General features: G+C 56.4%; 2 protein-coding genes across 2 annotated transcripts; both read left to right on the top strand.

Moving 5' to 3' along the window:
• The first annotated feature begins 3,976 nt into the window (after positions 1-3,976).
• Positions 3,977-12,750, top strand: LOC119108842 (CLK4-associating serine/arginine rich protein). The gene is made up of 9 exons (XM_037232388.1): positions 3,977-4,351; positions 5,664-5,809; positions 6,511-6,620; positions 8,412-8,557; positions 9,508-9,759; positions 10,081-10,256; positions 10,683-10,886; positions 11,678-11,802; positions 12,744-12,750. Exons 2-9 carry the CDS (start codon positions 5,684-5,686, stop codon positions 12,748-12,750), a joined length of 1,146 nt encoding a protein of 381 aa, XP_037088283.1. The 5' UTR covers positions 3,977-4,351; positions 5,664-5,683.
• Positions 12,751-14,330: 1,580 nt separating this feature from the next.
• On the top strand, positions 14,331-18,642 carry LOC119113114 (PX domain-containing protein kinase-like protein). The gene is made up of 7 exons (XM_037237455.1): positions 14,331-14,365; positions 15,332-15,374; positions 16,169-16,235; positions 16,616-16,721; positions 17,182-17,334; positions 17,583-18,061; positions 18,514-18,642. Exons 3-6 carry the CDS (start codon positions 16,211-16,213, stop codon positions 17,686-17,688), a joined length of 390 nt encoding a protein of 129 aa, XP_037093350.1. The 5' UTR covers positions 14,331-14,365; positions 15,332-15,374; positions 16,169-16,210; the 3' UTR covers positions 17,689-18,061; positions 18,514-18,642.
• The last annotated feature ends 5,330 nt before the right edge of the window (positions 18,643-23,972 follow it).

Genomic DNA, 23,972 nt, shown 5'->3' with positions numbered 1-23,972 from the left:
CAGTTCAATGACGAAATCTCTGTGTTCAATCACCTGGCTAGTATCTACCAACCTGTTCGTAGCATCAACCAAAAACCATACCGTGGGCTGCCAAAATAAAGTCCCATGGTGACGCCACGTCTGTGTAGCCTTCTCTAGTAGCCTCGGTTTGGAAACTTGAAGTTATCTCGTGGCTAAATAACACAGTAGTATTAGCCTTATTTCTCGGAGATAAAAAAAACAGGAGAATGGAGATATAGTTGGGTCGATATTTCGGAAATATACCTTTATCGAAACCATAGCAGATGTGAATCCAAAATTCCCTGCCGGTGATCCTACACTATTTTTCAGTTTTTTTAAAGAACTGTTGCATGACACTAGTAGTCAGGGATTAAACAAAGAGCGATTGTCAGCGATTACTACGATAAAGTGTCTCTTTAAAAATTAGAACGTGCGAACAGACGTACACATGCAAACGAATTCAAGCAAATGGACATCAGACTTCATTCAAACATGTAAGCAAGTTAAAGTAAACAGGCACCACACATCGCCCATCAGTTATACATGCAAACGATTTCAATTGAACAGGCATCGCACATCGTGCGTCAGGTATCACTTACTCATGTAAACGATTTTAATACACGCCCGGTTGGGGGGCAAAATGACCCCCGCAGGTTTTTCCGGAATGGTTTCCGGATGGCGCGGCGAACCTGCGCCAAATTTTTCATTTTCTGTAGGCAGTTGAATAGCGGATCGCTTGACATAAAAATTAGATGTTTCTTGTGAGGTCGCCGACCTATGGCAGGTGAAAATCAGGGTATGGTTTCAGCGAACGCAATTTCTAGGGAATCGCCCAATCTGATAAAATAACGGAGTGTTTGACGAAGCCAAACATCTCTGAGATACTTTCTTAGGCACCATGAATATTGAATGAGCGAATTACCTTGGCCTAAGACCAGGCATGAAGGTTAGACCAAGGTCAAAACCAACGTGATTTATTATTCTAGGGCTTGCTGTATGGGAAAGTTTGTGGTGCTCATTTCAAATTTATTGACAGGAGGAATCGCATTATACATATTTCATTGATTTCTTAGAGATCAGAGCAGGCAATTGACCTAATATTACCCGGGTCGACATTTTGTTTAGGGACATACTGCCTGGCGTAATGGCGTAATCTTTGCCGCTTATTCAAATGCAAAACTCAGAGCAGTCTTGTATGCTTTTGGCCACCATGACCTTCAGAAGATCAAACAAGGTCACTGACCTCAAGTGGGCTTGTGACCTTTTGCTTAGAAACAGTTGCCTGGGTTCTGGGGGCACTTCAGAGACCAACCTGGAATTTGACCTTCTTTGACCTTATTTGACCTGAAGGTCATGACATAGGAAGCTCAAACTTTCATCTAAGTGATTTCACGTTCAGGTCAAGATTCCTTATAAATGTGGTGTTTCCAGCTTTCTTAGTTCCCGAGATCTCAGGGGGTGGGCAAATTGAGCCCCCCCCCCCCCTCTCACCCGAGCGAAGGGTATTTAGCCTGCCACCTGGGCGCGTTTTAAGCTAGCACACATCACACATAAAGGTACATATCATTTTCGCGTAATCGGTTATGATGAGCCCTGTATGTTAAGATTTGGTCGCCGACTTTTTATAAGAAGGGATTCACCTATTTTCCTGTCTGGGTGATCCTGTGTTCTGTAGATGAATGTGCTCTGTAGTCATGATATCAGTCATGATGAGCCTGTATGTTAAGATTTGGCCGCCGGCTTTTTATAAGAATGAATTCACTTATTTTCATGTCTGGGTGGTCCTGTGCTCTATAGGTGGATGTGCTCTGTAGTCATCTAGTTTGGTAAACCTATTCTGGTGAACAGCGCCCGTTTAAAACGTGCCTAATTGAAGAAACGATTTTTTTGTAGCCTGGGCAATTGAACGTGTCTCACCAGGGAGTAGCATCCGGATTCAGCCGATGAGATAGCCCCCACCCGCTTTCTTTTCGAATAAAGGCACGTAGAATTTAGAATATGTCCCGTTTGCAGGAGCGTATGAAATAATTTGCAATTGGGGAAGACAGGAGAATCAGCCAAATGAAATCACTAACAATATAGGTTAGCGTGCCAGGAGCATGAGAACTATATGCGCGCCTTCCTGGAGCAGACATAAAAAACAAACAGCAGGCGCCCTGACAAGTGCTTTCCGCGATTACCGTGCAGATACTGCAGAGTAACCAGCGATTTCCGATGCCACGAGCCAGGGATCAAAGTTTTAAATTCTTTAATGCGCCGGCTGCCAAGGGCCTGCTGACACGGCAAAGTTTGTGCGCTGTGCGCTCAAACAAAACGTTGTCCATATATATGCACAGCGGTTTAACTGGGCAGCACCGTACCGCATGACGTCACTCTTCGGCTGAGGAGGACGAAATCGGGTCCGGTAGCCCTCTCTCGGGTAATATCCGAACCATTAGGTCATGGATTACGTGGAAGTGGGACAGTATCCCAACCCGTGGATCTCACGCACGTTGGACTTTATGGACGCTGGACTTTATGAACACTGGACTCCATGAGCAGTCGACGCTGCGAGCCTGGACTTTGTGATCCTCCTCTATCCAAGGCTATTTGACGGTTTCTGGATGTTGTTAACGCTGGATGCTGCGATTCTGAACTTTTTGACCTCTAGACTTTATAAGCTCTGGGCGTTTCAATACGCATCCTACTGAAGAAAAGTTAAAAACCGACTCGGGTTTTCGCACTGCATATTGCACACAAATATGGTGCCGGGTGAAAAATGCTGAGATTTACAGAGCTGAAATCTTGGATTTAAGAACCGTTACATTCTTAGCACATAGATCTGATAGTTATGGAAATGAAACAAAGCCAACTCATGCTGCCTGAGGCCAAGCATTCTCCAGAATCGACTAGTGAAACAAACAAGTTTTGTAATTAACTTTACAAAAAACTTTGACCCTGTGCTCACAGTCTTAGAGGTAAGAACATAGATGGACCGGAGCTGCAGTTTCCATCAAACCGAGCGGCGTTGGCCGCTGCTGGTAACATCATGCAGCAGGCACCGGGTGTGCGAGAACGACCGTTGTGAAATAATTCTTCCGAAGGCCTTCCAAAATCGATAATCAGCGTTCAAAGATTGGACTGGGACGTACATTTTAGCTGATTAATTTTGAGGTTGGTTGTCTTTTGAACGGCTTAAAGATTACAGGAACACGGAAATGGAAATTTTGCCTCTACTTTTCCAGCTCCCCCACTAGATTCCATCACGATATGGCAATACTGTCAATGCTGATTTGTTCTCACTGGCAATCTAAAATTCGTGTAAGTGAGGCATTCGATTGGATTGCTCCCTAACGTACTAATTGATGTTTTAAAACGTCCAAAGACCCTTCTGTCAGACGCGAGATCGTTCTCGTCCGCCGTTAGCCATCACCTGGTGTTAGCAGAACAAAATCCGGTGAAACACCTGAGTGCTATCAGTTGACAAAGAAACCCCTGAACGATTGGGAGAGGAATATCTGAAAACAATGAAAAAGTTGTATTCCGTTTAGCTATTCAATGCCTGATTCCTTCAGCTCCTTGGCTTAAAGGTACAAACAGAGTTGCATCTCCGGTGGTTTCTGGCTTACGCTAGGACAGACGGTAAGTAAACGACACTTTTATGAAGTTTTGAGAATGTTTGGGGGGCCAAAACATACTCTCAGTTTTTTGGGGGCCACGGCCCCGTGTCCCCCAGGATCCGCCTATGGTTTGCGGTCGTGCATATTACCGCAGTAACATTTCTGCATATTTTGTGCGCAAATACAAGGGCGTCATCTTCATGCTAGGTAAGTGAAGACAATAATTGAATGCACGGTACTAGCTACTTTTGGCAGACCTTCATCAAACCAATTTAATAAACAACTGACTAGAATTTGGTGTTCTCTTTCCGTATTGCGCCGTTGTTGTATTTTTCGTCGAAAGGGCCGGCGTGTGTGTCCGCCGGTGTCCGCTGGTAAATGCGCTCCATGCAGGGGTGATATGCGCTGTGTGTTGAGGCGCTACGCGGAGATGGCGTTTTGAGGCCGTAAATCGTATGGGATTAACGGCCGTGGACATTGCGTTGGTCGGGACAGTGATATTCGCGTGCAATTTTCGTGCAGTGCCCGTTACGTGGAATTGGTCGTGGTTAATGCAGTAGCGGCAAGGTTGTGGTCATCTGATATTTTCAGGGATTGTAAAGAAAGCTTCGAGATAGGAGCTTATCTGGTTTTTGTGGCACCTTCCGAAGTTCGGACCCTCTATTACGCTACATCCGGTGTCTGCAGTCCGACCAGAAGGCGACAAGATGAAGGCCGAGGACATGCGTCTTCTGCGATAGGTTGTATCACATGTAAGATTCAGTCTTGTATTCAGTATGTATTCAAAGTGCTGCTGTGGAATGTGGTAGCTATTGCTGGCTTATATATACATATTCATATAGTCACATGTGTGTGAGCATTTATCAGCAGTACTAAACATTTTGAGCTGCACTTATCCTAAATAGTCCATCTTCTCATCTTCCTCTGTTGAGCATGAGCACAACCCAAAATATTATGCTTGATTAATATGATTGTGAAGCACTTTGATGTTATTCAACTAGTATCTCCTAGTACCTCCTAGTAAGGCTGTTAACTCAGTATGTGAATTTTGAACCTGTAGAAAGTGATGCAGATGTAATGGAAGACTGAAGTACATCCCACTAACTCACAGTAGAGTGTATTGGTGTAAATATAATGGAAATTGAAGTGCAACCCATCCACAGGCTGTTCTCTGTATCTCATACTTGTCTTTTACTTTGCGGTTATGTTATCTGGCTAGTTGGCTTAATGTATTGGCTCAAAATTATTTGCAAGATGTTGTACAAATTATCCAATTTGTAATGTGAGATCATGCAATCCTAGAGTTTTTGTGTGAATAATATTTGTTGTGGAGCTATGGTCATATGGGGCCTTTATGTATGAAGATGATAGAAACACCTTCTTCCATATAATGGCAGCTCATGAGATTAAAGTTGAGTGACAGCATATATTCTTTCAAAAATTACTTTTGTAACCATGGCATAATATCTGAAAACAAAATGCTTCAGCACATACTTCCAAATAATAGTTATAGAGCATGTACATGGTGAGTGGAAATGGACCAGTTCTGCCCAGTTGTAAATTACAAGTTGTTGTAACTGGCATGTCATTGAATCATTCTTGGATCATTTATGATGATTCTGCCATGATACTTGTAAAGGTTCAAGCATGAAGCTTGCTGTTAACAATATTGCCATATGCCTGCAGCTGCCCAGCCTCATGGCTCAGCCAGTTAGATTGCCTGCTTTCCTATCCATCCACTTGCCCACCCACTTGCCACAGAGCTCAAGTCATGGGGTTTGAGTCATTGCTTTAGGTGCTCCCTTTTTGCCATTGACAGGTATGGCCTGGGGCCTGTGTCAGGGATGTTCATAAGGTCAGTTGAGAACAAGGGCAGGATGGATCATGCAGAACATCGCAGTAGGTTAAACTTTCACCACTGAATTGTTCTGTCACCTTGGAATTGCATAATCAGGCCAGGTTTATAGGAAGCACAGTTTATTATAAGCTCTGATCATAGGGATCCACCTATTTGTGCTGTTTGAATTAAGCCTTCAACAATGTGGCATCTCTTGACATTTTCAGAGGAACTGAGCCAGCCAACCATGTGGCACGAGGCCCGCAAGCAAGAGCGCATGGTCAGAGGCATGATTGTCGACTACAGAAAGCGTGCAGAGCGTCGCCGCAACTTTTATGAGAAAACCAAGCAGGACCCCACACAGTTTTTGCAGGTACTGTTCTATTAACATTTTAAGGGGTTTTGAGTTGAAATATCTGTCTTGAAGATCATTCAGTGCTGTCCACAGCCCTGCTCTTCTTAAGACCTAGACTCCTCTAGTTTGTTAGCAAAATGCCACTGAACAATTTGACACCATTTCAGGGAGACTTTTGAGAACATTCAGGCCATGAAGTGATAACAACATCATTAAAATCCTTCTATTCCATTAGCCATGCAGTGTGTGAGGCCAAATAATATGATTGCAGTCATTCATATCTGGCATTTGCCGGCACAATTTTCAGATACGACAGTCATCAATTGGCCCTTAATCATTATTGTATAAGGTACAATGACGTGATCAAAAAATGACTAGTCAAAGCTGATACCTTGAATTTGGTGCCAGAAAGTATGTGCTGTATCCCGGAAGACAAATGGTTGGTCTCAATGACAACTTAAGCCACCCACCCCCACCCAGGTCATTTTGTGGTCCAGGACTGCAAAGTATGGCCCACAGTCAGGGTGAAGCACACTGCCGCACTGGTCCCCGTGCCACTGTATGCCTCACATAGCTAACGGGCACTTGCAGCGCTCATGTCGCGCCAGCGGCCCGCGACGCTGTCGTCGCCGGAGCCCGGTGTCTGCCACGGGTGGTACTTGCGCCGGGTGCTGCCAGGCCATGGGCTGGGTGGGTCACTGACAGCCCTCTTCCGGCAGGTCCATGGCCGGCCATGCAAGATCCACCTGGATCCAGCGGTGGCCATGGCGGCCGACGGACCCAACAGCATGATGCCCTGGCAGGGCGACCCCGAGGTCTTCATCGATAGGTGAGTGTGTCCCGAGACTCGTGCCGAGTATGGGCCAGCTGAGTGTATCCCGAGGCTCGTGCCAGGTATGGCCCCAGTGAGTGTGTCCCTAGGCTTGTGCTGGGTATAGGCCCGGTGAGTGTGTCCCGAGGCTCGTGCTGGGTATAGGCCCGGTGAGTGTGTCCCGAGGCTCGTGCTGGGTATAGGCCCGGTGAGTGTGTCGCGAGGCTCGTGCCAGGTATGGCCCCAGTGAGTGTGTCCCTAGGCTAGTGCTGGGTGTGGGCCCGGTCAATATGTCCCGAGACTCGCGCCAGGTATGGCCCTGGTGAGTTTGTCCCTAGGCTTGTGCCGGGTATGGCCCCGGTGAGTGTGTCCCGAGGCTCGTGCCGGGTGTGGCCCCGGTGAGTGTGTCCCTAGGCTTGTGCCAGGTATGGCCCCGGTGAGTGTGTCCCTAGGCTCGTGCCAGGTATGGCCCGATGAGTGTCCCGAGGCTCGTGCCAGGTATGGCCCCGGTGAGTGTATCCCTAGGCTCGTGCCAGGTATGGCCCCGGTGATAGTCCCGAGGCTCGTGCCAGGTATGGCCCCGGTGAGTGTGTCCCTAGGCTTGTGCCAGGTATGGCCCCGGTGAGTGTATCCCGAGGCTCGTGCCAGGTATGGCCCCGGTGAGTGTGTCCCGAGGCTCGTGCCAGGTATGGCCCCGGTGAGTGTGTCCCGAGGCTTGCGGTATGGCCCGATGAGTGCCAGGTATGGCCCGGTGAGTGTATCCCGGAGGCTTTTCGTGACAGGATGGCCCCCGTTGATTGTATCCTGAGGCTCGTGCAGGATGGCCCGGTGAGTGTTATCCCTGTATGGCTCTGTGGGTAGGCCCCGGTGTGTGAGAGGTGTCCGATGCTCGTGCTGGGTATGGCCCCGGTGAGTGTGTCCCTAGGCTTGTGCCGGGTATGGTCCCGGTGGGTGTGTCCCTAGGCTTGTGCCGGGTGTGGGTCGGACGAGCGCGCTGCTCAAAATACATTATATTTCACTCTAAAAGCTGTTTTAGCATTTCCATCGCCTGTAGTCTCGATGCATGCCGTAATGCTGAAGGGGTTCGGCAGTTGACCCGATAACCTTTGCATGCACGCACAACTTTGTTCCATACACCAGATTCCTAGTTCATGTGTTTCATTGAATTAAGCCCAGGCCATTCGATTTTAGTGCAGTACAATTCAATTGAAACCAGCATCAGCCATGACAGTAGCCTGCAATTCGAATGCACATGGAGCAACGTTCACTCACAGTCGACTGCCTGCCGACCTGTCTAAGCTTACCATGGCTCCAGTTCTGTTGTGCAGAGGCCTGTGCTGAAGATCTCGCACTAAGCGTGGATTCTGGTGTACCTGGGTCATACGGGTCGCATGTGCTGCCCCCCCCCCCCCCCTCCGACCGGTCTCTGTGTTCTGAACTCCAGTGTACCTGGGTTGTACAGGCGGGATGTGTTGTCCCCTCTGGCCCGCCCCTGTGTTGCGGTGTACCTGGGTTGTACAGGCGCGATGTGTTGTCCCCTCTGGCCCGCCCCTGTGTTGCGGTGTACCTGGGTCAAACAGGTGGGGTGTGCTGTCCCTCTCTGATCCGTCCCCATGCTCTGGTGTGCCCTGGTCATGCTGGTGGTGTGTGCTGCCCCCCTTTCTGACCCATGCCTGTGTTCTGGTGTACCCCATCCATACAGGTGGGGTGTGCTGCCCCCCCCCCCTTTCTGACCCATGCCTGTGTTCTGGTGTACCCCTGCCATACAGGTGGGGTGTGCTGCCCCCCTCTGACGCCGTTGATCGCCAGGTTTGACGGCCGGGCGCACCTGGACATGATAAGCGAGGTGCGTCCGAGCCCCCTGGCCTCCGACCTGGACGGTCTGCCCCTGGCGGAGGCCGATCAAATCAACTTTGAGAGGTACAGGATTCTGGTGCAAAATGAATTCGCTGGATGTAAGTACAACTCCCCTCTCCCTCAGCGTTGCCGGTGTGATCACCACTGCCGCTTTATCTCCGTTATATATCAGTCGGGGGCGTGGGATGGTCTGTCGTGTTGTAGCCAGGCCTGCTCTAAATATGGTGCATTCATTAGCACCAGTGGCAGAGTAGTGACGACTTTTTGCTGTCTTGCTGGATAGACAATGATTGTGATAATTTAGGGATAATTCAGGGATATAGTCCATAGTCTCTCCTAAGATAACGTTCGTGTATTTTGACTGAGTTGTACTGCGGGCTGGTCATGGTATACCACTGTGCCGGCAGTAGGGAAGTTAGGAAAGCTATCAACGGTTTCAAACGCCTGTGTTTGTTGAGCATGACCACTAAGATAGAAAACCAACGGTTGTCGAAATTACCGCGTGTGGGCTTGAGAAAGAGCATTCCGTTGGCATTTTCATCAAAGCTTGTCGCTGGTTGTCTGTGATAAGCATTTTGCCATTGCCTGTTGGTTGTAAAATATCCTGGGGAAGCACAGTTTGGTATTTTTGGTCACAGTATTTACGCAGTAAAATACAAACATAGAATAAAGACAAAAGAGCTAAACCTTGTGGAAATAGGGTAAGAGAGCACTAACGGTAAATGCGCTGCAGTACCCGCCGTTCGACGTTTGGGTTTTGGTGTCGTGTGGTTATCTGCACTTCTGGCCTTTCATGCCGACCGTTGCCTGTTTGCAACGCTTACTCTCATGCTGATTATGATGTTTAGCTAGCTGCCATCCTTGTCACGTGGCCGACCAGTCCCGAAAAGGTATTGCCACTCTTCCTGGAGTCCCCGTGGTCCTCTGCTGACCCCAGCGTACACTCCGCCTGACCGCACCGTCCGTCCCGGAGTCCCCGTAGCCCTGTCAGGCAGGCAGCGTGTGTGGGGTCGCCGCCCTGCTGACGCCGCTGGCGCCGCCCCGGCAGTGTCGGAGGAGAAGTTCCTGCATCAGCTGTACCTGGAGGAGCAGTACGGCAGCACGCTGCTGCAGCAGGCGGCGCGGCGCGACGCTGAGACCGACAAGCGCCGGCTCGCCGAGTCGCGCGCCGCCATCGGCTACGTGTACGACGACAGCGACCCGCCGCTGCCGCCGCCCCAGCCGCCGCCGCCGCCGCCACCGCCGCCGCCGCCCGACGACGACGACGAGGAGGACGACAGTGACGACGACATTGACCTCGGTAAGGGCCCGTCCGACTGATGGCGGCTGGTTACGTCACCGGACGGCGACGCTGTCTTCGCAGAGAGCCGCGAGCTGTCGTGTCCACGATGTGGTGACGGGTCACGCCAGCGGTGTAGTCAGACATGCTCTTTTCACATTTGCAGTATGCACTGCTTGTGGTTTAGGTTTGGCTCGGTTGGACGGGTCCTGTCTCGCTGATCAGGCCTTATTAGGAGTGGGAACACAGCGACACGGCCTTCTGCCTGGTATGTCGGCTCGCGCGCAATGTCTCCTGCCGTGGCCGCCGGGCCCAATAGCGTCATGTTGGTGTTGGCCGCAGACATGAACCTGGAGGTGGGCCAGCTGAGCACGGAGCAATACGGGGAGCTGAACACGGTCGGCCGCACCTTCAACCTCAGCACCACCGGCTTCATGGACCTGCTGGTGGCCGACCAGCAGGAGCAGGAGTCGGCGCGCATGGCCAAGCTGGAGGAGGAGGAGAAGCAGGCGCTCTCGGTCCGTACTGGGCGGGCACAGTCCCCGGGGACCCTCCGTTGCCGTTTTGGTGGCGCGCGCCAGCCACGGGCTGGAGAGGCGAGGCTAGCACTCGTGGCCAGCAGTGACGGGCCAATGTGGTGGTCGCGCTCAGGCTGCCCCGCGATGCAATTTCAGCCCGCTCGGGAGGCACGTCTGGGTGTACGTTTGCCAAGAGCTACCTGTGACATGTTTCTACTCCACTAACAATTCGTGAAGTAAGTTTCACGCCAGAAAATTGCATTTCAGCCCCGAAGGTGCGGTTGACTTTTGATGTCACCTTCGCACCGCTTTTGCTGCCTCACCGTGGCCGTAACTCTCGGGCCCGAAGTGCCGCTACCGCCGCTGACGCCCCGCCCGGGGCAGCGTCACAGCGCGCTGTGTTGACCGCCGGCGCCGCCGCCGCAGGGCAAGAAGGGTCGCAAGGAGCGCCGGCTGCTGAAGGAGCGCAAGATGCAGCAGCACTACCGGCCGCCGACGGTGGTGTCGGTGCCGAGCTACGCGGCGCCGCGCGGCTCGCCCTCGTACGCGCCTTACGCGGGCCCGACCGGCGAGGGCACGACAGCCGGCTCCCGGAGCCGCTCCCGCTCCCCGAGCCCGCCGCCCAACAAGGTGAGCATCGGCGGCCCGGAGCCACTCCCACTCCCCGAGCCCGCCGCCCAACAAGGTGAGCATCGGCGGCCCGGATCCGCTCCCGCTCCCCGAGCCCGCCGCCCAACAAGGTGAGCATCGGCGGCCCGGAGCCGCTCCCACTCCCCGAGCCCTCCGCCCAACAAGGTGAGCATTGGCGGGCCCCGGAGCCGCTCCCCGCTCGCCCGAGCCCTCCGTCCGCCAACCAGGTGAGCATTGGCGGCCCGGATCGCTCCCGCTGCCCCGTAGCCCTCCCCGCGCAACAAGGTGAGCATTGGCGGCCCGGAGCCGCTCCCGCTCCCCGAGCCCTCCGCCCAACAAGGCGAGTATCGGCGGCCCGGAGGTACCACCACTCTCCGAGCCCGCCGCCCAACAAGGTGAGTATCGGCGGCCCGGAGCCACCCCCACTCCCGGAGCCCGCCGCCCAACAAGGTGAGCATCGCGCGCCGTCCCAGCAGGCCCAAGTGGCGCCCCGAGCGACTGAATACTTCGCCGAACGGAGTTGTTCTCTCCCAGCCCCATTCCGCTGGTGAGCATCGGCCTGTCAGCAGGGCCAGTGGGGGTCGGACTGATACTCGTCCGAACGGATTTGTTTCTTTCGCTGGCATCTGTCACCGAGTGGTCCTTCCGCGACGCGCCGTGTTTTAGTGCTCCGACACCCCGTGACCTTTATGCGACAGCTGTCTTCGGCGGGACTGACGTGCCCGTGCCCCCGTCGGTGACCTGCGCGCGCCCGTGTGCCCGGCTGTTGACGTGTACCACCGGCCGGCCAGGTGGAGTTCATCACCAGCTTCGGCCACGACTCCGACTCGGACGGGGAGGCGGCGGCGGTCGTGGCCGGCCCGGTCAGCGGCCCGGCAAACCTGCCGCCTGAGCAGCGCGCCCGCCCGGCCCCCCGGTACGCCCCCTGGCGACGGGCAGCGGTCACTGACCGACGCTCGCTCCACTGTGTGACGTCTGACCGGCCGGGGTATGGCCCTGGTGGGCTTGAGAGAGTCGCGCGAGACTGCGATCGAATTTGCCTTCTCTCAACTCGTTTGTTTCAGTGTACCTAGTGTTGTTTAACACGCACTCGGGTGAGGGTCAAATTACCCCTCCCCCCCCGAAGGTTTGTCAGAATGGTTTCCGAAGGGCGCGACGCAGCCCCGCGAAATTTTGCATAGTTGTGGACAATTGAATAGCGGATCGCTTGGTATTAACAACTTGCATATACCTTGTAAGGTCGCTGACCCACGCCAGGTCAAAGTCAGGCCATGGATTCTGTGATAGATAGGTCACTAACCTAGAATGACCCAGGTCAACATATTGTTTTTAGGAACATACTGCCTAGCGTAATATTCGTCGCTTATCCAAATGCAAAACTCAAGGCTGTCTTGCATGATTTAGTCACCATGCCCTTCAAAAGGTCAAACAGAGTCACTGACCTTAAATTAGCATGTGACCTTTTGCTTAAAACAGTTATCTAGGCCATAGGGGCACATTGGGGACCAACCTGGGTATTGACCTTGTTTGATCTTATTTGACCCGAAGGTCATGACCTGGGAACCTCAAACTTTGACCTGAGTGAGTTCAGGTACAGGCCAACCCACCCTGTAAATTTGGTGTCTCCAGCGACCCCCACTTGAGCGAAGGGTATCCAACGGGCCACCCGGGCGCGCGTTAATGATGACGAGCTTAACGTTTTATTGGCCTGGCTCGCTCCTGTGTATGTGAAGGGCAAAACATGTTTATGTCGTTGACGGGGACTTGAAGGTCTGGATCGCTTGTCACATGGTCCGAGTTCGCCAGGCGGTGAGCCGGTCTGCGGGCCGCGTCCGTGACCGTGTGCCGTGTGACCAGGCGGTGAGCCGGTCTGCGGGCCGCGTCCATGTGAGGCCGTGTGCTGTGACCAGGCGTGAGGGTCCTGCGGGCCGCGGTCATGTGTCCGGTGCCGTGTGCCGTGTGGCCAGGCGGTGAGCCGGTCTGCGGGCCGCGTCCATGTGCCGTGTGCCGTGTGACCAGGCGGTGAGCCGGTCTGCGGGCCGCGTCCATGTGCCGTGTGCCGTGTGGCCAGGCGGTGTCTGCCGTCCGGTGCCGTGTGACCAGGCGGTGCCGGTCTGCGTGCCGTGTCGCCAGGCCGCGCGGCGACCTTGACCGCGAGAAGCCGGCGCGCGACGCGTCCCGGCCGCGCGACCCGGAGCGGCGGCGCAGTCAGCGCTCGCGCAGCAGGTCCCGGGACCGGTGAGTGCAGCCGCCAGAGCTGGGCGCAGCCTGCCGCTGGCCCCTTACAGCGTGCTCTTGGTCGCGGTGGCCGTGTTCTACTTGTCGTGATAAGTCTCGATTACCGGAGTCAACCATCTGCTATATCTAGAGCCATCTGCTATATCGATAAGTGGAACACAACACCCGCAGTTGTTGACGTGACGTGAAGATGTTGTTTGCCGCGGTACGTGACGCCGCACTTTTTCAACCTCGACTAAGTTGACCATATCGCAAATTGTGTCCGTGTTTCGCGCCCCACCACGTTTGTGGAGATGGCCGAGCCGTAAGCTCGCTTCTGTTCTGTTCTCAGGTACAGTCGCAGCCGGCGGCGGTCCGACTCCCGCTCGCGGTCCCGCCGCTCGCGCTCCCGGTCCCGGTCCCGCCGCTCCCGCTCCGGCTGCCGGTCCCGATCCCGCCGCTCCCGCTCCCGCTCGCGCTCGCGCGGCCGCCGCTTCCGCGGTCGGCGCTCCCGCTCACCGCGCGGCAGCCGGCGCCGCTCGCGCTCCTACGGCCGGCGCCGCTCACGCTCGCGCTCGCGGTCGTGGTCGCGGTCGCGCTCGCGGTCCGGGTCGCGGGGCCGGCGCAGTCCGCGGTACCGTCCGGCCGACGGGCGGCGTTCGCCAGCGCGGCTCGGCGCCGGCAGCCCGCCAGGCAGGCCGGCGGCCGCCGCCGCCACCGTCAGCGCCGAGCCGGCCAGGTGAGACCGTGGGGCGTGACGGCTCACTGTGTGATGAGGCTGAGGCACCGGGAGAGCCGATTGTGACTGTCAGGAAGGTCGGCGGTTGGGTCAGTCCCGGAACTGTGCCGACAGCGGGAAAGGCAAGGGAAGGGAGCATGGACTTCAGCTTAAAGCCGCAGCGTTCACCACGGTTGTGTGGTCTGGCGTTTCGCAACGGCCGATGTGTACGGCGCATTGCGTGCCGCGGCTGGGCTGCGCTACACGGACCGTGGCGTGTGGGCAGTGGCGCAGGGGCGTAACGTGGCTTGGTCGGCAGTGTGATGCCGGCCGTGCCGCTGCGGGCGCCGACGCCGCCGGTGCGCCGCTACTACGGCCGACGCCGCAGCGTCCACACCTCGGACAGTGCCGCCTCGGAGGGCGACGACGAGGAGGAGGCAGCGCCGGCGCCGGCGGCCGACGCCGCGCCGCCGGCCGCCGACAACGGCGAAGACCGCACGGCCGCCTCCTCGCCGTCCTCGGTCAGCGCCGGCTCCGTCGGCAGGTGAGGGTCGTGTGGTCGCTGACCCAGGGCCGTGGGGTTACTGGCCGTCTGCCACCGCCACCCCGGCCTCCGTTAGATGCCGCCAGGACCGCCAGCGCCTGGGGAGAGCCCGCTGTTGCGCTGGTGACTCAGGGTCTGGCGAATGTGACCGCTTGGAGCAGCGTCCGTGGGCAGACTGGTCACTGGTGGTCGGGAAGGACGCGGTCGGCCGGATCTGAACAGTGCACCGCATGGCTGTACGTCGGTTGTGTTACGGAGTGGGCTCGGGTGGTGGTGCGCCTCCGTAACCCGTTCATCAGGATCGGGCCGTGCTGTGGTCCGCTGGCGGGTGTGTGCGCGCGCCAAGGGGCCGGCCCGCTCCCACCGGAGACGCCCCGCTGCCGGGGCGAGGACGTCTCCACTGCGGGCCGGCAGTAGCCGTGCGGAATGGGTCTGAGCGTGTCGCAGCGTTGGCTACCCCTCACGCAAACCCTTGCTTGAACTTGCTTCAGGTATGCAAGTTGATTGTTCTTGCTGTGTGGTTGTATTCGACTGCGGCGGTTTATGTATATCTGAGGCAGCTCGATGTACTGACAACATCGTAAGCGGAAGGAAGACGCCTTGCAGCCGGTGATGGTGGTGACGTAGCACTGAGTCTGTAATATCCTGGGTGCCGGCTGTCTATTGCCAATCATGCAGAGATTTAAAAAAAAACGCAACCTATTTCAAAAGTTGCGGGCGCAAGTTTTCTTAACAGGGTGGCACGTTGAAGTTGGTCATTTTCCACGGCAGCGAGCGCACAGCACCCCCAAAGTGTCTTGCGTTCAACGCGCGATGCTTGTTACACACGACATCCTTGCCGTCCATGGCTGTACCTCGCACAGTTTGTGTTGGGTTGGAGCTGACCCGTGCTGACGGCAGCCGGCGTTCGCTCAGGAAGTCACTCGGGCGGCCGCCGCTTCTGATGCCAGGTCCTGCCGTTTTCAGGTCTGCTCCAGTGGTAGTGTTCAATCAGCCCACTGCAACCAAAGTCAGTAAGAATGCTTTACTCTCCGCGAGGCCTTGCAGAGTTGATGAGTCGGTCGCTGTCCCGGAGTCTTGGTGCTCGCTCTTGCTGCGTGCTTGCATTGCTCAAGTTAAAGCAACTGCGCTGTAGGGAAGTGATACGCATGTACGGAAATGGCGCACGACGTTTTCATAAAAGCTTTCTGCACTGATCAAGGCTTCCTAGCCGAAACAAGTGAAGGCGGCAGTCAGAACTGAGAGAGACTTAAATGATTTGCTAGGATGGTTGGCAAGCGTATTGACAAGTAGATTTCTGAGAAGGCCTGGATGCGTGTCATGTCCCTGAGAATGTACCGAAACTGGAAGTTCTGCCGCAGGTGTCAAACACTGGTGAAAAGTCTGCTCTGATGCGTGATCCCCTATCTTGCACGTCGTCGTTCTTTTTGTGAACCCTGGCTGGTTGGGTGCCGTGCACCACATGAAATGAAACACCTATGTGTGTGCCTATTCCGCTGTCGCCAGCTGGGCCAATGTCGGGCGAGTGGTAGTCGGTGTGCTTTCGGTCCCGTGTCATAGCGAAATAGTCAGGAGTGATGGGGACTCAGTAGTGATTTGGGTTCACCCTTCCTCTTACCACCAGGTCTCCCCACCACCGTCAGCTCCGTGTTGACGAACAGTCCCCCCAGGTAGTCGAAACACACGTGACCACTGACCGGGTGACCCGCCAACCCCGGCAAGCCCCGGGTCTCCTGTAGCCCCCGGGCCGGCCGCGGCGCTCGGCGACAGTGCTGCCACCGCTGACGTCCGCCCGTGTTCCAGGCCGGCTCCAAGCTGACGCCGCAGGAGAAACTGAAGAGGAAGATGCAGATGGCGCTGCAGCGGCAGTGTGAGTAGGCTGGGGACGGCGGTGCCGGCGCTGCGCCACAGGCCGACGGCGGGCGTCAACAGATGGCGCTCCGCTCTGCGCCGGACTCTGGCGCCCGTCCCTCCCCTCGCCCCCTCCCCTCGCCCCTCTTCTCTTGGCACTGAGGCGATGTTAGCGCTGGGACGGAGCGGGAAGTTATCCGGCTGTCCGGTGGCGAGGCAGCGAGCCTCTTGTGGCCGGGTACAGTGACAGTCACTCCGCGTTTTCACGGATCGTAATGCCACTCGCATCGCGTCGAACTGCGTAGTCGTTCAGGGTGCATCCCGTTCCCCGCTGCACCGACTGGGCAGTGAGTGCATGCCGATGACTACGCCCGATCACCGCCCTCCCTCCGTCCGCAGACAAGGCGGATAAACGCGCCGAGCAGAGCCGCGCCGTCAAACAGGAGAAGGAGCAGGAGGCGCGTCAGGCGGAGCTGCGCTCGCGCGCCAGCCTCATGCGCAAAAAGTGGGTGGTGTTGACGGCTGCTGGCCGGTCGGCCGGCCGTGCTGCCAGAGCCACACGACCATGCCGACCATGTCGGACCGGAGGAGGCGCTCTGTCGGGAGCAGGATGTGTCACGGGCAGCGGGCGCTGGGCCGGCGACGGGGCGGGTCTCACTGGTCTGGTTCAGGGTCGTTGTGCGGTATCTTGTGCCTGCGTTATGTACAACGTCCACCGTTATTTAAGGCCATAAGTGTTTGCGTCCTTGGGACAACAGTGCGTTAAACACCAGACATTTGAAGCGTTGCACTGCACAGTTTGAGCCAGCCCATGCGGCGGTATATTTGCCCGTACCGCCGCGGGATAGCCACGCTCCGGCCAGCGAGGCTGCCCCGCGACGCTCCAGTTACAGCCGGCTCAGGCGCCGGCCGCGCTGAGCGCCGGCTGTGAGGGAGGCCCTGACCGGCGCCCACCCTGACTCCAGGGAGCGCCAGAAGTGGCGGCACGAGAACGGCGAGCCGACCGACTCGGACTCTGACGACTCGCACTTCTCGGACGGCTCGACCCCGGCCGCGCCGCCGCCGCCGCCGCCACCGCCGCCGCCTCACGACACACACCGGCCCGGGGGCCAGCACAGGTCAGCCCCCCTTTTGGCCGAGTCACGCCTGTAATCTGGAGGCTTGTGCGCACCATGTTTGGGAGGCGCTGTTGGCGCCTCTGGTCTGGCGATGGCAGTCGAGTGGGCGCTCTGTGTGCCGCGCGCGCGTTCTCCGCGCCGCTGTGAGCATGGCCTGCGCTAGCTGCCCTGCTGGGGTATGTTTTCTCCACCTCGTGTACGGGCCCGCAGCACCAGCCACCACTCCCTGACCACCGCGTGCCTTGCAGCGGTGACTGGGGGCGGCATCACGATGACGGTCCGGACCGGTACAGCGCCTGGCGACCGCTACAGCGGTGGTGGCGGCGACAGATACGGGGACCGCGGCAACGGTGACGACCGGTACGGGGACCGCGGCAGCGGCGGTGATCGGTACAGCGGTAGCGACCGGTACAGCGGCAATGACCGGTACAGCGGCGGTGACCGGTACGGCGGGGGTGACCGGTACGGCAGTGGAGACAGGTACGGGGACCGCGGTGGCGGCGGCAGTGACCGGTACGAGGATCGGTACAGTGAGCGGTACGGCGGCGACCGCGAGTGGCGGCCGCCGCGCGATGGGTACCCGCCGCGCCGCCCGCCGCCCTGGCAGCACCAGCTTGCCGCCGCCGGACGACTACGGACGGCGACCACGCTACCCGGCCGGACCACCGCCGCCGCTGCCGGCGACGCGCCGCGACCACCACTCGTACTCGGCGGCTGCCTACTCGGGGTACGTACCGCGGCTGGCCCTCCGGGGTGACGGTGATCTCGGGCGGCCGCCGGGACACGCGGAGGAGGCAGCATCGCGCGAGGGCCGGCGTCTGCCGCCGTCAGCGGGGCGCATCACCGCGGACAGCCCCTGCGCTGATGTCATCCCCATGCTGTCTGTGAGCACTGCGCACGGGCGTTGGCACGACAGACCCTCGAGAGTCAGCCGATGATACGATGGAATTGCTTCATCACTGAGAACCAATGGTGGTGCTGATGATTAATTGTTCTTTTCAGCGGCGATTACTCTCACGTCAGGTCTCACTAGGAGGATTATTTACATCACCTAGGGAATGCATATACTCGGGTTAAGTCCCTGCTGAAAGACGCCCCCAGCCTGGCGTTTTCCCACCAGTCGCTCGGTTGGTTCGCCTCGGGAGAGGGTCTGACCGGCCGGTCTGGTCTGGCCTGCAGGGACCGGAGCCGGCGCGGTGCGGGCAGTCCGGACCGTGACCGGCCCAGCTACCGCCTGGTGGACTACTGACGACCGGGCCGGCGGCGTCGGCCGACCTGGTGTCGCCGGCGAGCCCTGCTCAGCGGCCGACCGTGGCCCGGCCGCGGCGGTCGGCGCCGGGTCCGCAGCTGACGCGCGGCGGGCGAGCGGACCGGCCGCCGTGTTCCCTGGGTGGCGCCTGGCGCATCTTCGGCACGGCGTCGAGCCAGCGCGGTGACCCTGGAGTGCCAATGGGCCAGTGCCGCCGCCCGGTCGCACTGGATACCAGATGGATGTGTTGAGCAGTGAGCAGTGGGCACTGTGCGGTGATGTGACGGGCGGTCGTCCCATACCATTTTGGGGAGGACGAACGTCTTGTATTCGCGACACTCATATCACCTATATGGGGGATGGTGTGGGCCCGTTCGCCTCGTGCGGGGTCGGCCCGCCGGCTGCCCGCGTGGAGCGCCTGTGCGTCGGGCCCGGCTGTGACGGTGATCGGGAATGTGACGCGGCCGGGCGCCTCTGAGGCCCTCCCGACGGTCGGCGGCCGCCGCGTCGGGTGTCTCAGCAGCAGCGAGGACGGTCGACCCACGCGGTGTCGGGACAATATAGTGTCTGTGCCACACGTGCGTCCGTGGGACTCCTGAGTGCTGCCGCCGATAGGTGATGAGGCGTTATCAGGGAACAGACGCGCGGGAAGCAAACGCGCGATCGTGACGTGGTAACAGGTGGGCGGATCTGTCCCCTCAGCGGTGCGGCGGGCTCGGCCTTGGTCTCCGATCGGCTGTGTGGTATGCCGCGGAGTGTTGGAGCGCCGTGCTGGCGCTCACCCATCTCCCACCCTGCGTGCGTGGCCGACGAGGCGTTGGACCGCCCCGGACTGAAGTCCTATCGGCGTGGTCACGCCATCCCGGTCCTCCGCCGTGTAGTGGGCTCATACGATGTGGCCGCACTTCTCGTCGCTTATCATATTCAGCGGCGCCAGCGATATGAAGACACGCCTCAAGCTGGAACTGTTGGCTTCATGCTTTTGTTAACACGCGCCCGGGTGGCCGGCTGGATACCCTTCGCTTGGGTGCGAGGGGGGTCAATGTGACTGCCCCCCCCCCCCTGAGATCTCGGATCTTAGAAAGCTAGATACACCAAATTCACAGGGTATGTTGACCTGTACGTGAACTCACTTAGGTCCAAGTTTAGGGTTCCTAGAGCATGGCCTTCGGGTCAAACAAGGTAAAATTCCAGGTTGATCTTCAAAGTGCCCCCGGAACCTAGATAACTTTCTAAGCGAAAGGTCACAGGTTCGTTTAAGGTCAGCAACTTTGACTTTTTGGAGGCCATGGTGACCAAAATCATACTATACTGCTCTGAGTTTTGCAGTTGAATACGCGAGAAAGATCACGCTAGACAGTATGTTCCTAAAAACAAAATGTTGACCCGAGTCATTTTAGGTCAACTACCTATTCTGATCTCTAAGAAGTCCATGGAAGATGTAGAATACGGTTCCTGCTATCGATAAATTTGAAATGAGCACCAGAAACTGCAGCAGCAATGCAGCAAGCTCTGGGGTAGTAAAACAGGTTGGGTTTGACCTTGGCCTGGCCTTCGTACCTGACAGGTCAATGTGATCTGCTCATTCAATTGTGTTGCCTTGTGAAAGCATCTCAGATATGTATGGCTTCGTCTAGCACTTCGTTGTTGCATCAGATTGGACGATTCCCTAGAAATTGACTTCGCTGAAACCATGGCATGACTGGCCCGCCATAGGTCAGTGACCGTACAAGGTGCATCTAAATGTTTGACACCAAACGATCCGCTATTCAATTGTCTACAGCTATGCAAAGTTCGGCGCGGCTACGCCGCACCGTCAAAAAATAATTCTGGAAAAACCTTCCGGGGGTCAATTTGATCCCCCTAAACCCACCTGAAGCGCGTGTTAAGGACAGTCGCAACATGTTGAGTGATGTTTATTCCACGTAGCGTTTCGAGCTTCCGAGATGTGCGGCGAGTCGCCAGGCAGATTGGGAAGCCGCGGAACTTTCGGTGTGGGCATGTCGTCGTCATCGGGGCTTTACGACGCATCCAGCACCGCAGACTGTGGCGTCCCCTACTCCTCACCCTGGTAGGAGAGGCGGACGTCGCGGGACCGCTGCACGTCGGTGTTGACATCCCACCTGTTCGTCTTAGCTTGAGAGTTCCAAGAGCATCACCCAAAGCCGAGGTAGGACCTTAAACCATGGAACGGGTGTCTGTTGTGAGGAAGGTGCAGTTTTTACGACCCGTCCGAAGCGGCTGCCACTGTGACTTTGACTTTTGACATCCTTAATCGCGATGCCGTTATCATTCTTGACATCGCTCAGCCCGGCCGGCAGTGTCAAGCGCCAACATCTGGCTGTTATGAAAAAATCCTGCGCCCGATGGGACAGGGCCAGTCTCCATGAAGCTGTGCTTCTGTGGAGCTCACGTCTGACCCATCCACCTTCCTGATTCTTTCGCTAGCAGGCACCTTTGAAGCACGGCGGCGGAAAAACGTAGTTCTTGATGATGGGTTAGGAATGAGCGCGACGAGGCCGGTCTGGTCGGTCGCCTAATATCCATAAGACAAGCACCGATGCAGTTTTCTATAGATTGCTTCGCACAAACGAACGCTGATTTTGGAATCGCTGAGGCTGCCCACCGGCCCGGGGTGGCCCGAGGGGCTGCGTTGGCCGATCCAATGATGTAATTCGTTTGAGTTCGATGGGCCGTCTGCCCCTGGAGGCCTCTGACATCCGCATGAATTTCGCGCTGGATGCTGACCGCGGAGTATACCTACTGTGACACTTGGTACCAGAGTTATGATAAATATATAGGTTTGCATATTCACTAAACCACGGACCTAAGTAAAACGTTAGGTGCGTTCGACCGAATATCTTAGTTCATGGTTTTGATCGCCACGTCTTAGGTTGCCCACGCGTACAAGTCGCACTGTGGGGGCCCATTTCGGCTTTGCGGTTGCCAGGACGACCAGGGTGATAAAACCACGCCGTTGGTGGCAAGCAGTTGGTAATAAGGAGTACTCGTGCAAAGAATCTTTCCTTCAAGGTATTAGAAAGCCATTCATCTCGATGCATATGGATAGGTACAACCAGTTGTGATAACAGAACTGGGCTGCGTTATTATCTTGGTGGGTTGGCCGGGGTCATAAATGCACTGGCATATGCAATACTCATCACCTGTTGTCTAATTGGCTTTTGGTCAGACGTCTGGGCGCCAGGTGCTCGTTCGGTTGTAGCAATCTCTCCCACCCATTGTATTCCGTCTGTGTAGGAGGCCCCTGTGCCCCTCCTGGCGTCAAGTTGGCCCATTGTACAGTCGCTTCACCGGCGCTGGCGTGCTGAGGCGGCGCTTCCCACTGGCCTAAGGTACTAGCGCCGCCCCGCATACTCGTGGGAGCAGGTCTGCCAGAGTCGACTGTCCGGGCCTGTACCAACCGGCCTTTCCCAGTTCGGTTTTAAGGAGGCGGGTCGTTGAGGGGTAGGGGCGGGGAGGGAGCGGCGCCGCCATTGACTCACGGCCCACACCGACCCTTGGTGCGCCGCCAAGGGGAGAGCTGTCGGAGCCGCCCGAGATCGACCGACGTCCTCCAGTCATGCCCACTCCGGCCCCTGGTGCGCCGCCAAGGGGAGAGCTGTCGGAGCCGCCGAGATCGACCGACGTCCTCCAGTCAGGCCCACACCGGCCCCTGGTGCGCCGACAGGGGAAGAGCTGTCGGAGCCGCCCGAGGTCGACCGACGTCCTCCAGTCACTTTCCACTGCTCATGGCCCTCCCCTACCTCTTGTAAATGGCCTCAGCATATGTACATACGGCATAGCAACCAACCGATGTTCCAAGCCCGCTCTGTCCACCATTAAGATTATAGGGTTAGAAAGCGAAAAAAGTCGGCTATTAAGACGATTGCCTATGTTGTCAAGTCGACAGATTTTCCGCATATCCACGTACAGATCTCTGCAGGTGGTTTTCTTTAGGTTGCTTTGGGCCAGTCTGACCAGGCTCCGGCAGCTGCTGTCCTGTGGTGCTTCAGTTAGGCGACCCATCTTAGCTCAGCTTGAAACGCCGAGCGTTATCGATGTCGTCGATGATTGCTTCACAAAGGCGTTGGAGCAGTTCCAACTGTTATATCGAGGGTCGATCATTGGTAGAACAGTAACACCCAACTCATTTTGGCGAACTCGTTCCATGTCTTACTTCATATGACCGGACCGGTGGAGTTTGAAGATGTGCCCGGGTGTTGACTGAAGTGCGAGCTCGAATGCAGGCAGGCATAGGCCCAGTATACTCCATCGTGCTAAAATGTCTACTGAAATCTGAGATACAAGTGAGGAGAACTGACGATATGCTGGCCATCCTTTCGCTCATCTAGTTGTCATAGCGACAATGTACAAATTGCCTGATTGTGGGCTCGAGGATTTCATGCAGATTTCAACACTAAAGTTAACTCATGACTGAGCCAATCAGGGCCGGCTTCTCTGCAGAGCCAACAAATTCCTGCAGACTGTTGGAGCAGAAATGGACCAAAACCTTGGGCAAACATAACACCGTTTGTGAGGACAGTAGCCTGAATAATTATTCAGTCTTTACTGCACGATGTAGAGAAGCTTATCTACCATATATTTTGGAAACTTTGAGATCTCCTTCACTTGGATATTGAGATTGAGATTCGTGGCCCACTCTCAGATGGCTGACACTGTGTATACGAGACCTACTTCCAGGTGAATGACAGGTAGATACGAAACCTACCCTCAGATGACCGACGTGGAGATACGATTTCCGTGATCAACGCAACACCTGGCTGTTGGTCTCGCTACCTCGCGGCAGGGGCGTCGTCACCAATGCTAATGATAAGTGGGACGGGGTAAAACCATCACAGCACTTGAATAAAACATTGAGAGGATATAGCGCGTTCATCAAGTGGCGTTCTCGTACATGACCATTGGTTGGCAAATTTCTTATGTGTCTTTAGTTGCACCATGGGCGTAGGAACAGGGGTGGGGGGGGGGGGGCAGGGTGGCCATGTCACACACCCCCACCCCCACAGCTTCAAGGTGGGGGCGAGCAATGCTAACTGCCCCCCCCCCCCCCAACACTTTTCGGATTGAGGTTGCATTTGGTTTACTTTTGTACTGCATTAAACCTGCATGCCGATTTACCTAGCTCACCAGCCACCTCCCTTAAGATGCGTCATCTTTTTCGTTTGCTCATTGGCGATCACTTAGTGTTACAGCCGCGAGGCCGACGCCGCACGGCCTGGAGAATGCAACGCCGGGCGTCGAGGTTGTTATTGCTATAACTTGCGAGCACGCATGTTCAGCACCATGTTACATCGTTTTCTTATCAGTAATCAGCTCTGACAGGATCTTGAGCATTATAAGATGAACATCGGCTAGCCATGTTAATACA

This window comes from Pollicipes pollicipes, unplaced genomic scaffold (genome assembly GCF_011947565.3).
Source record: "Pollicipes pollicipes isolate AB1234 unplaced genomic scaffold, Ppol_2.1 Scaffold_2555;HRSCAF=2994_pilon_pilon_pilon, whole genome shotgun sequence".
NCBI lineage: Eukaryota > Metazoa > Arthropoda > Thecostraca > Pollicipedomorpha > Pollicipedidae > Pollicipes > Pollicipes pollicipes.
Note: the sequence above shows the minus strand (reverse complement) of the source record. Positions and strands in the feature narration are given on the sequence as shown.

What these genes read in the sequence shown, in the direction of transcription:
- LOC119108842 (XM_037232388.1), top strand. Translation starts at nt 5,684, where the DNA reads ATGTGGCACGAGGCCCGCAAGCAAGAGCGCATGGTCAGAGGCATGATT. An exon ending in GCAAAATGAATTCGCTGGAT is followed by an intron (nt 8,558 to 9,507) that starts GTAAGTACAACT and finishes CCGCCCCGGCAG; the next exon opens with TGTCGGAGGAGAAGTTCCTG. An exon ending in CGAGCCCGCCGCCCAACAAG is followed by an intron (nt 10,887 to 11,677) that starts GTGAGCATCGGC and finishes CCGGCCGGCCAG; the next exon opens with GTGGAGTTCATCACCAGCTT.
- LOC119113114 (XM_037237455.1), top strand. Translation starts at nt 16,211, where the DNA reads ATGCAGATGGCGCTGCAGCGGCAGT. An exon ending in GCCAGCCTCATGCGCAAAAA is followed by an intron (nt 16,722 to 17,181) that starts GTGGGTGGTGTT and finishes CCCTGACTCCAG; the next exon opens with GGAGCGCCAGAAGTGGCGGC. An exon ending in CGGCCCGGGGGCCAGCACAG is followed by an intron (nt 17,335 to 17,582) that starts GTCAGCCCCCCT and finishes CGTGCCTTGCAG; the next exon opens with CGGTGACTGGGGGCGGCATC.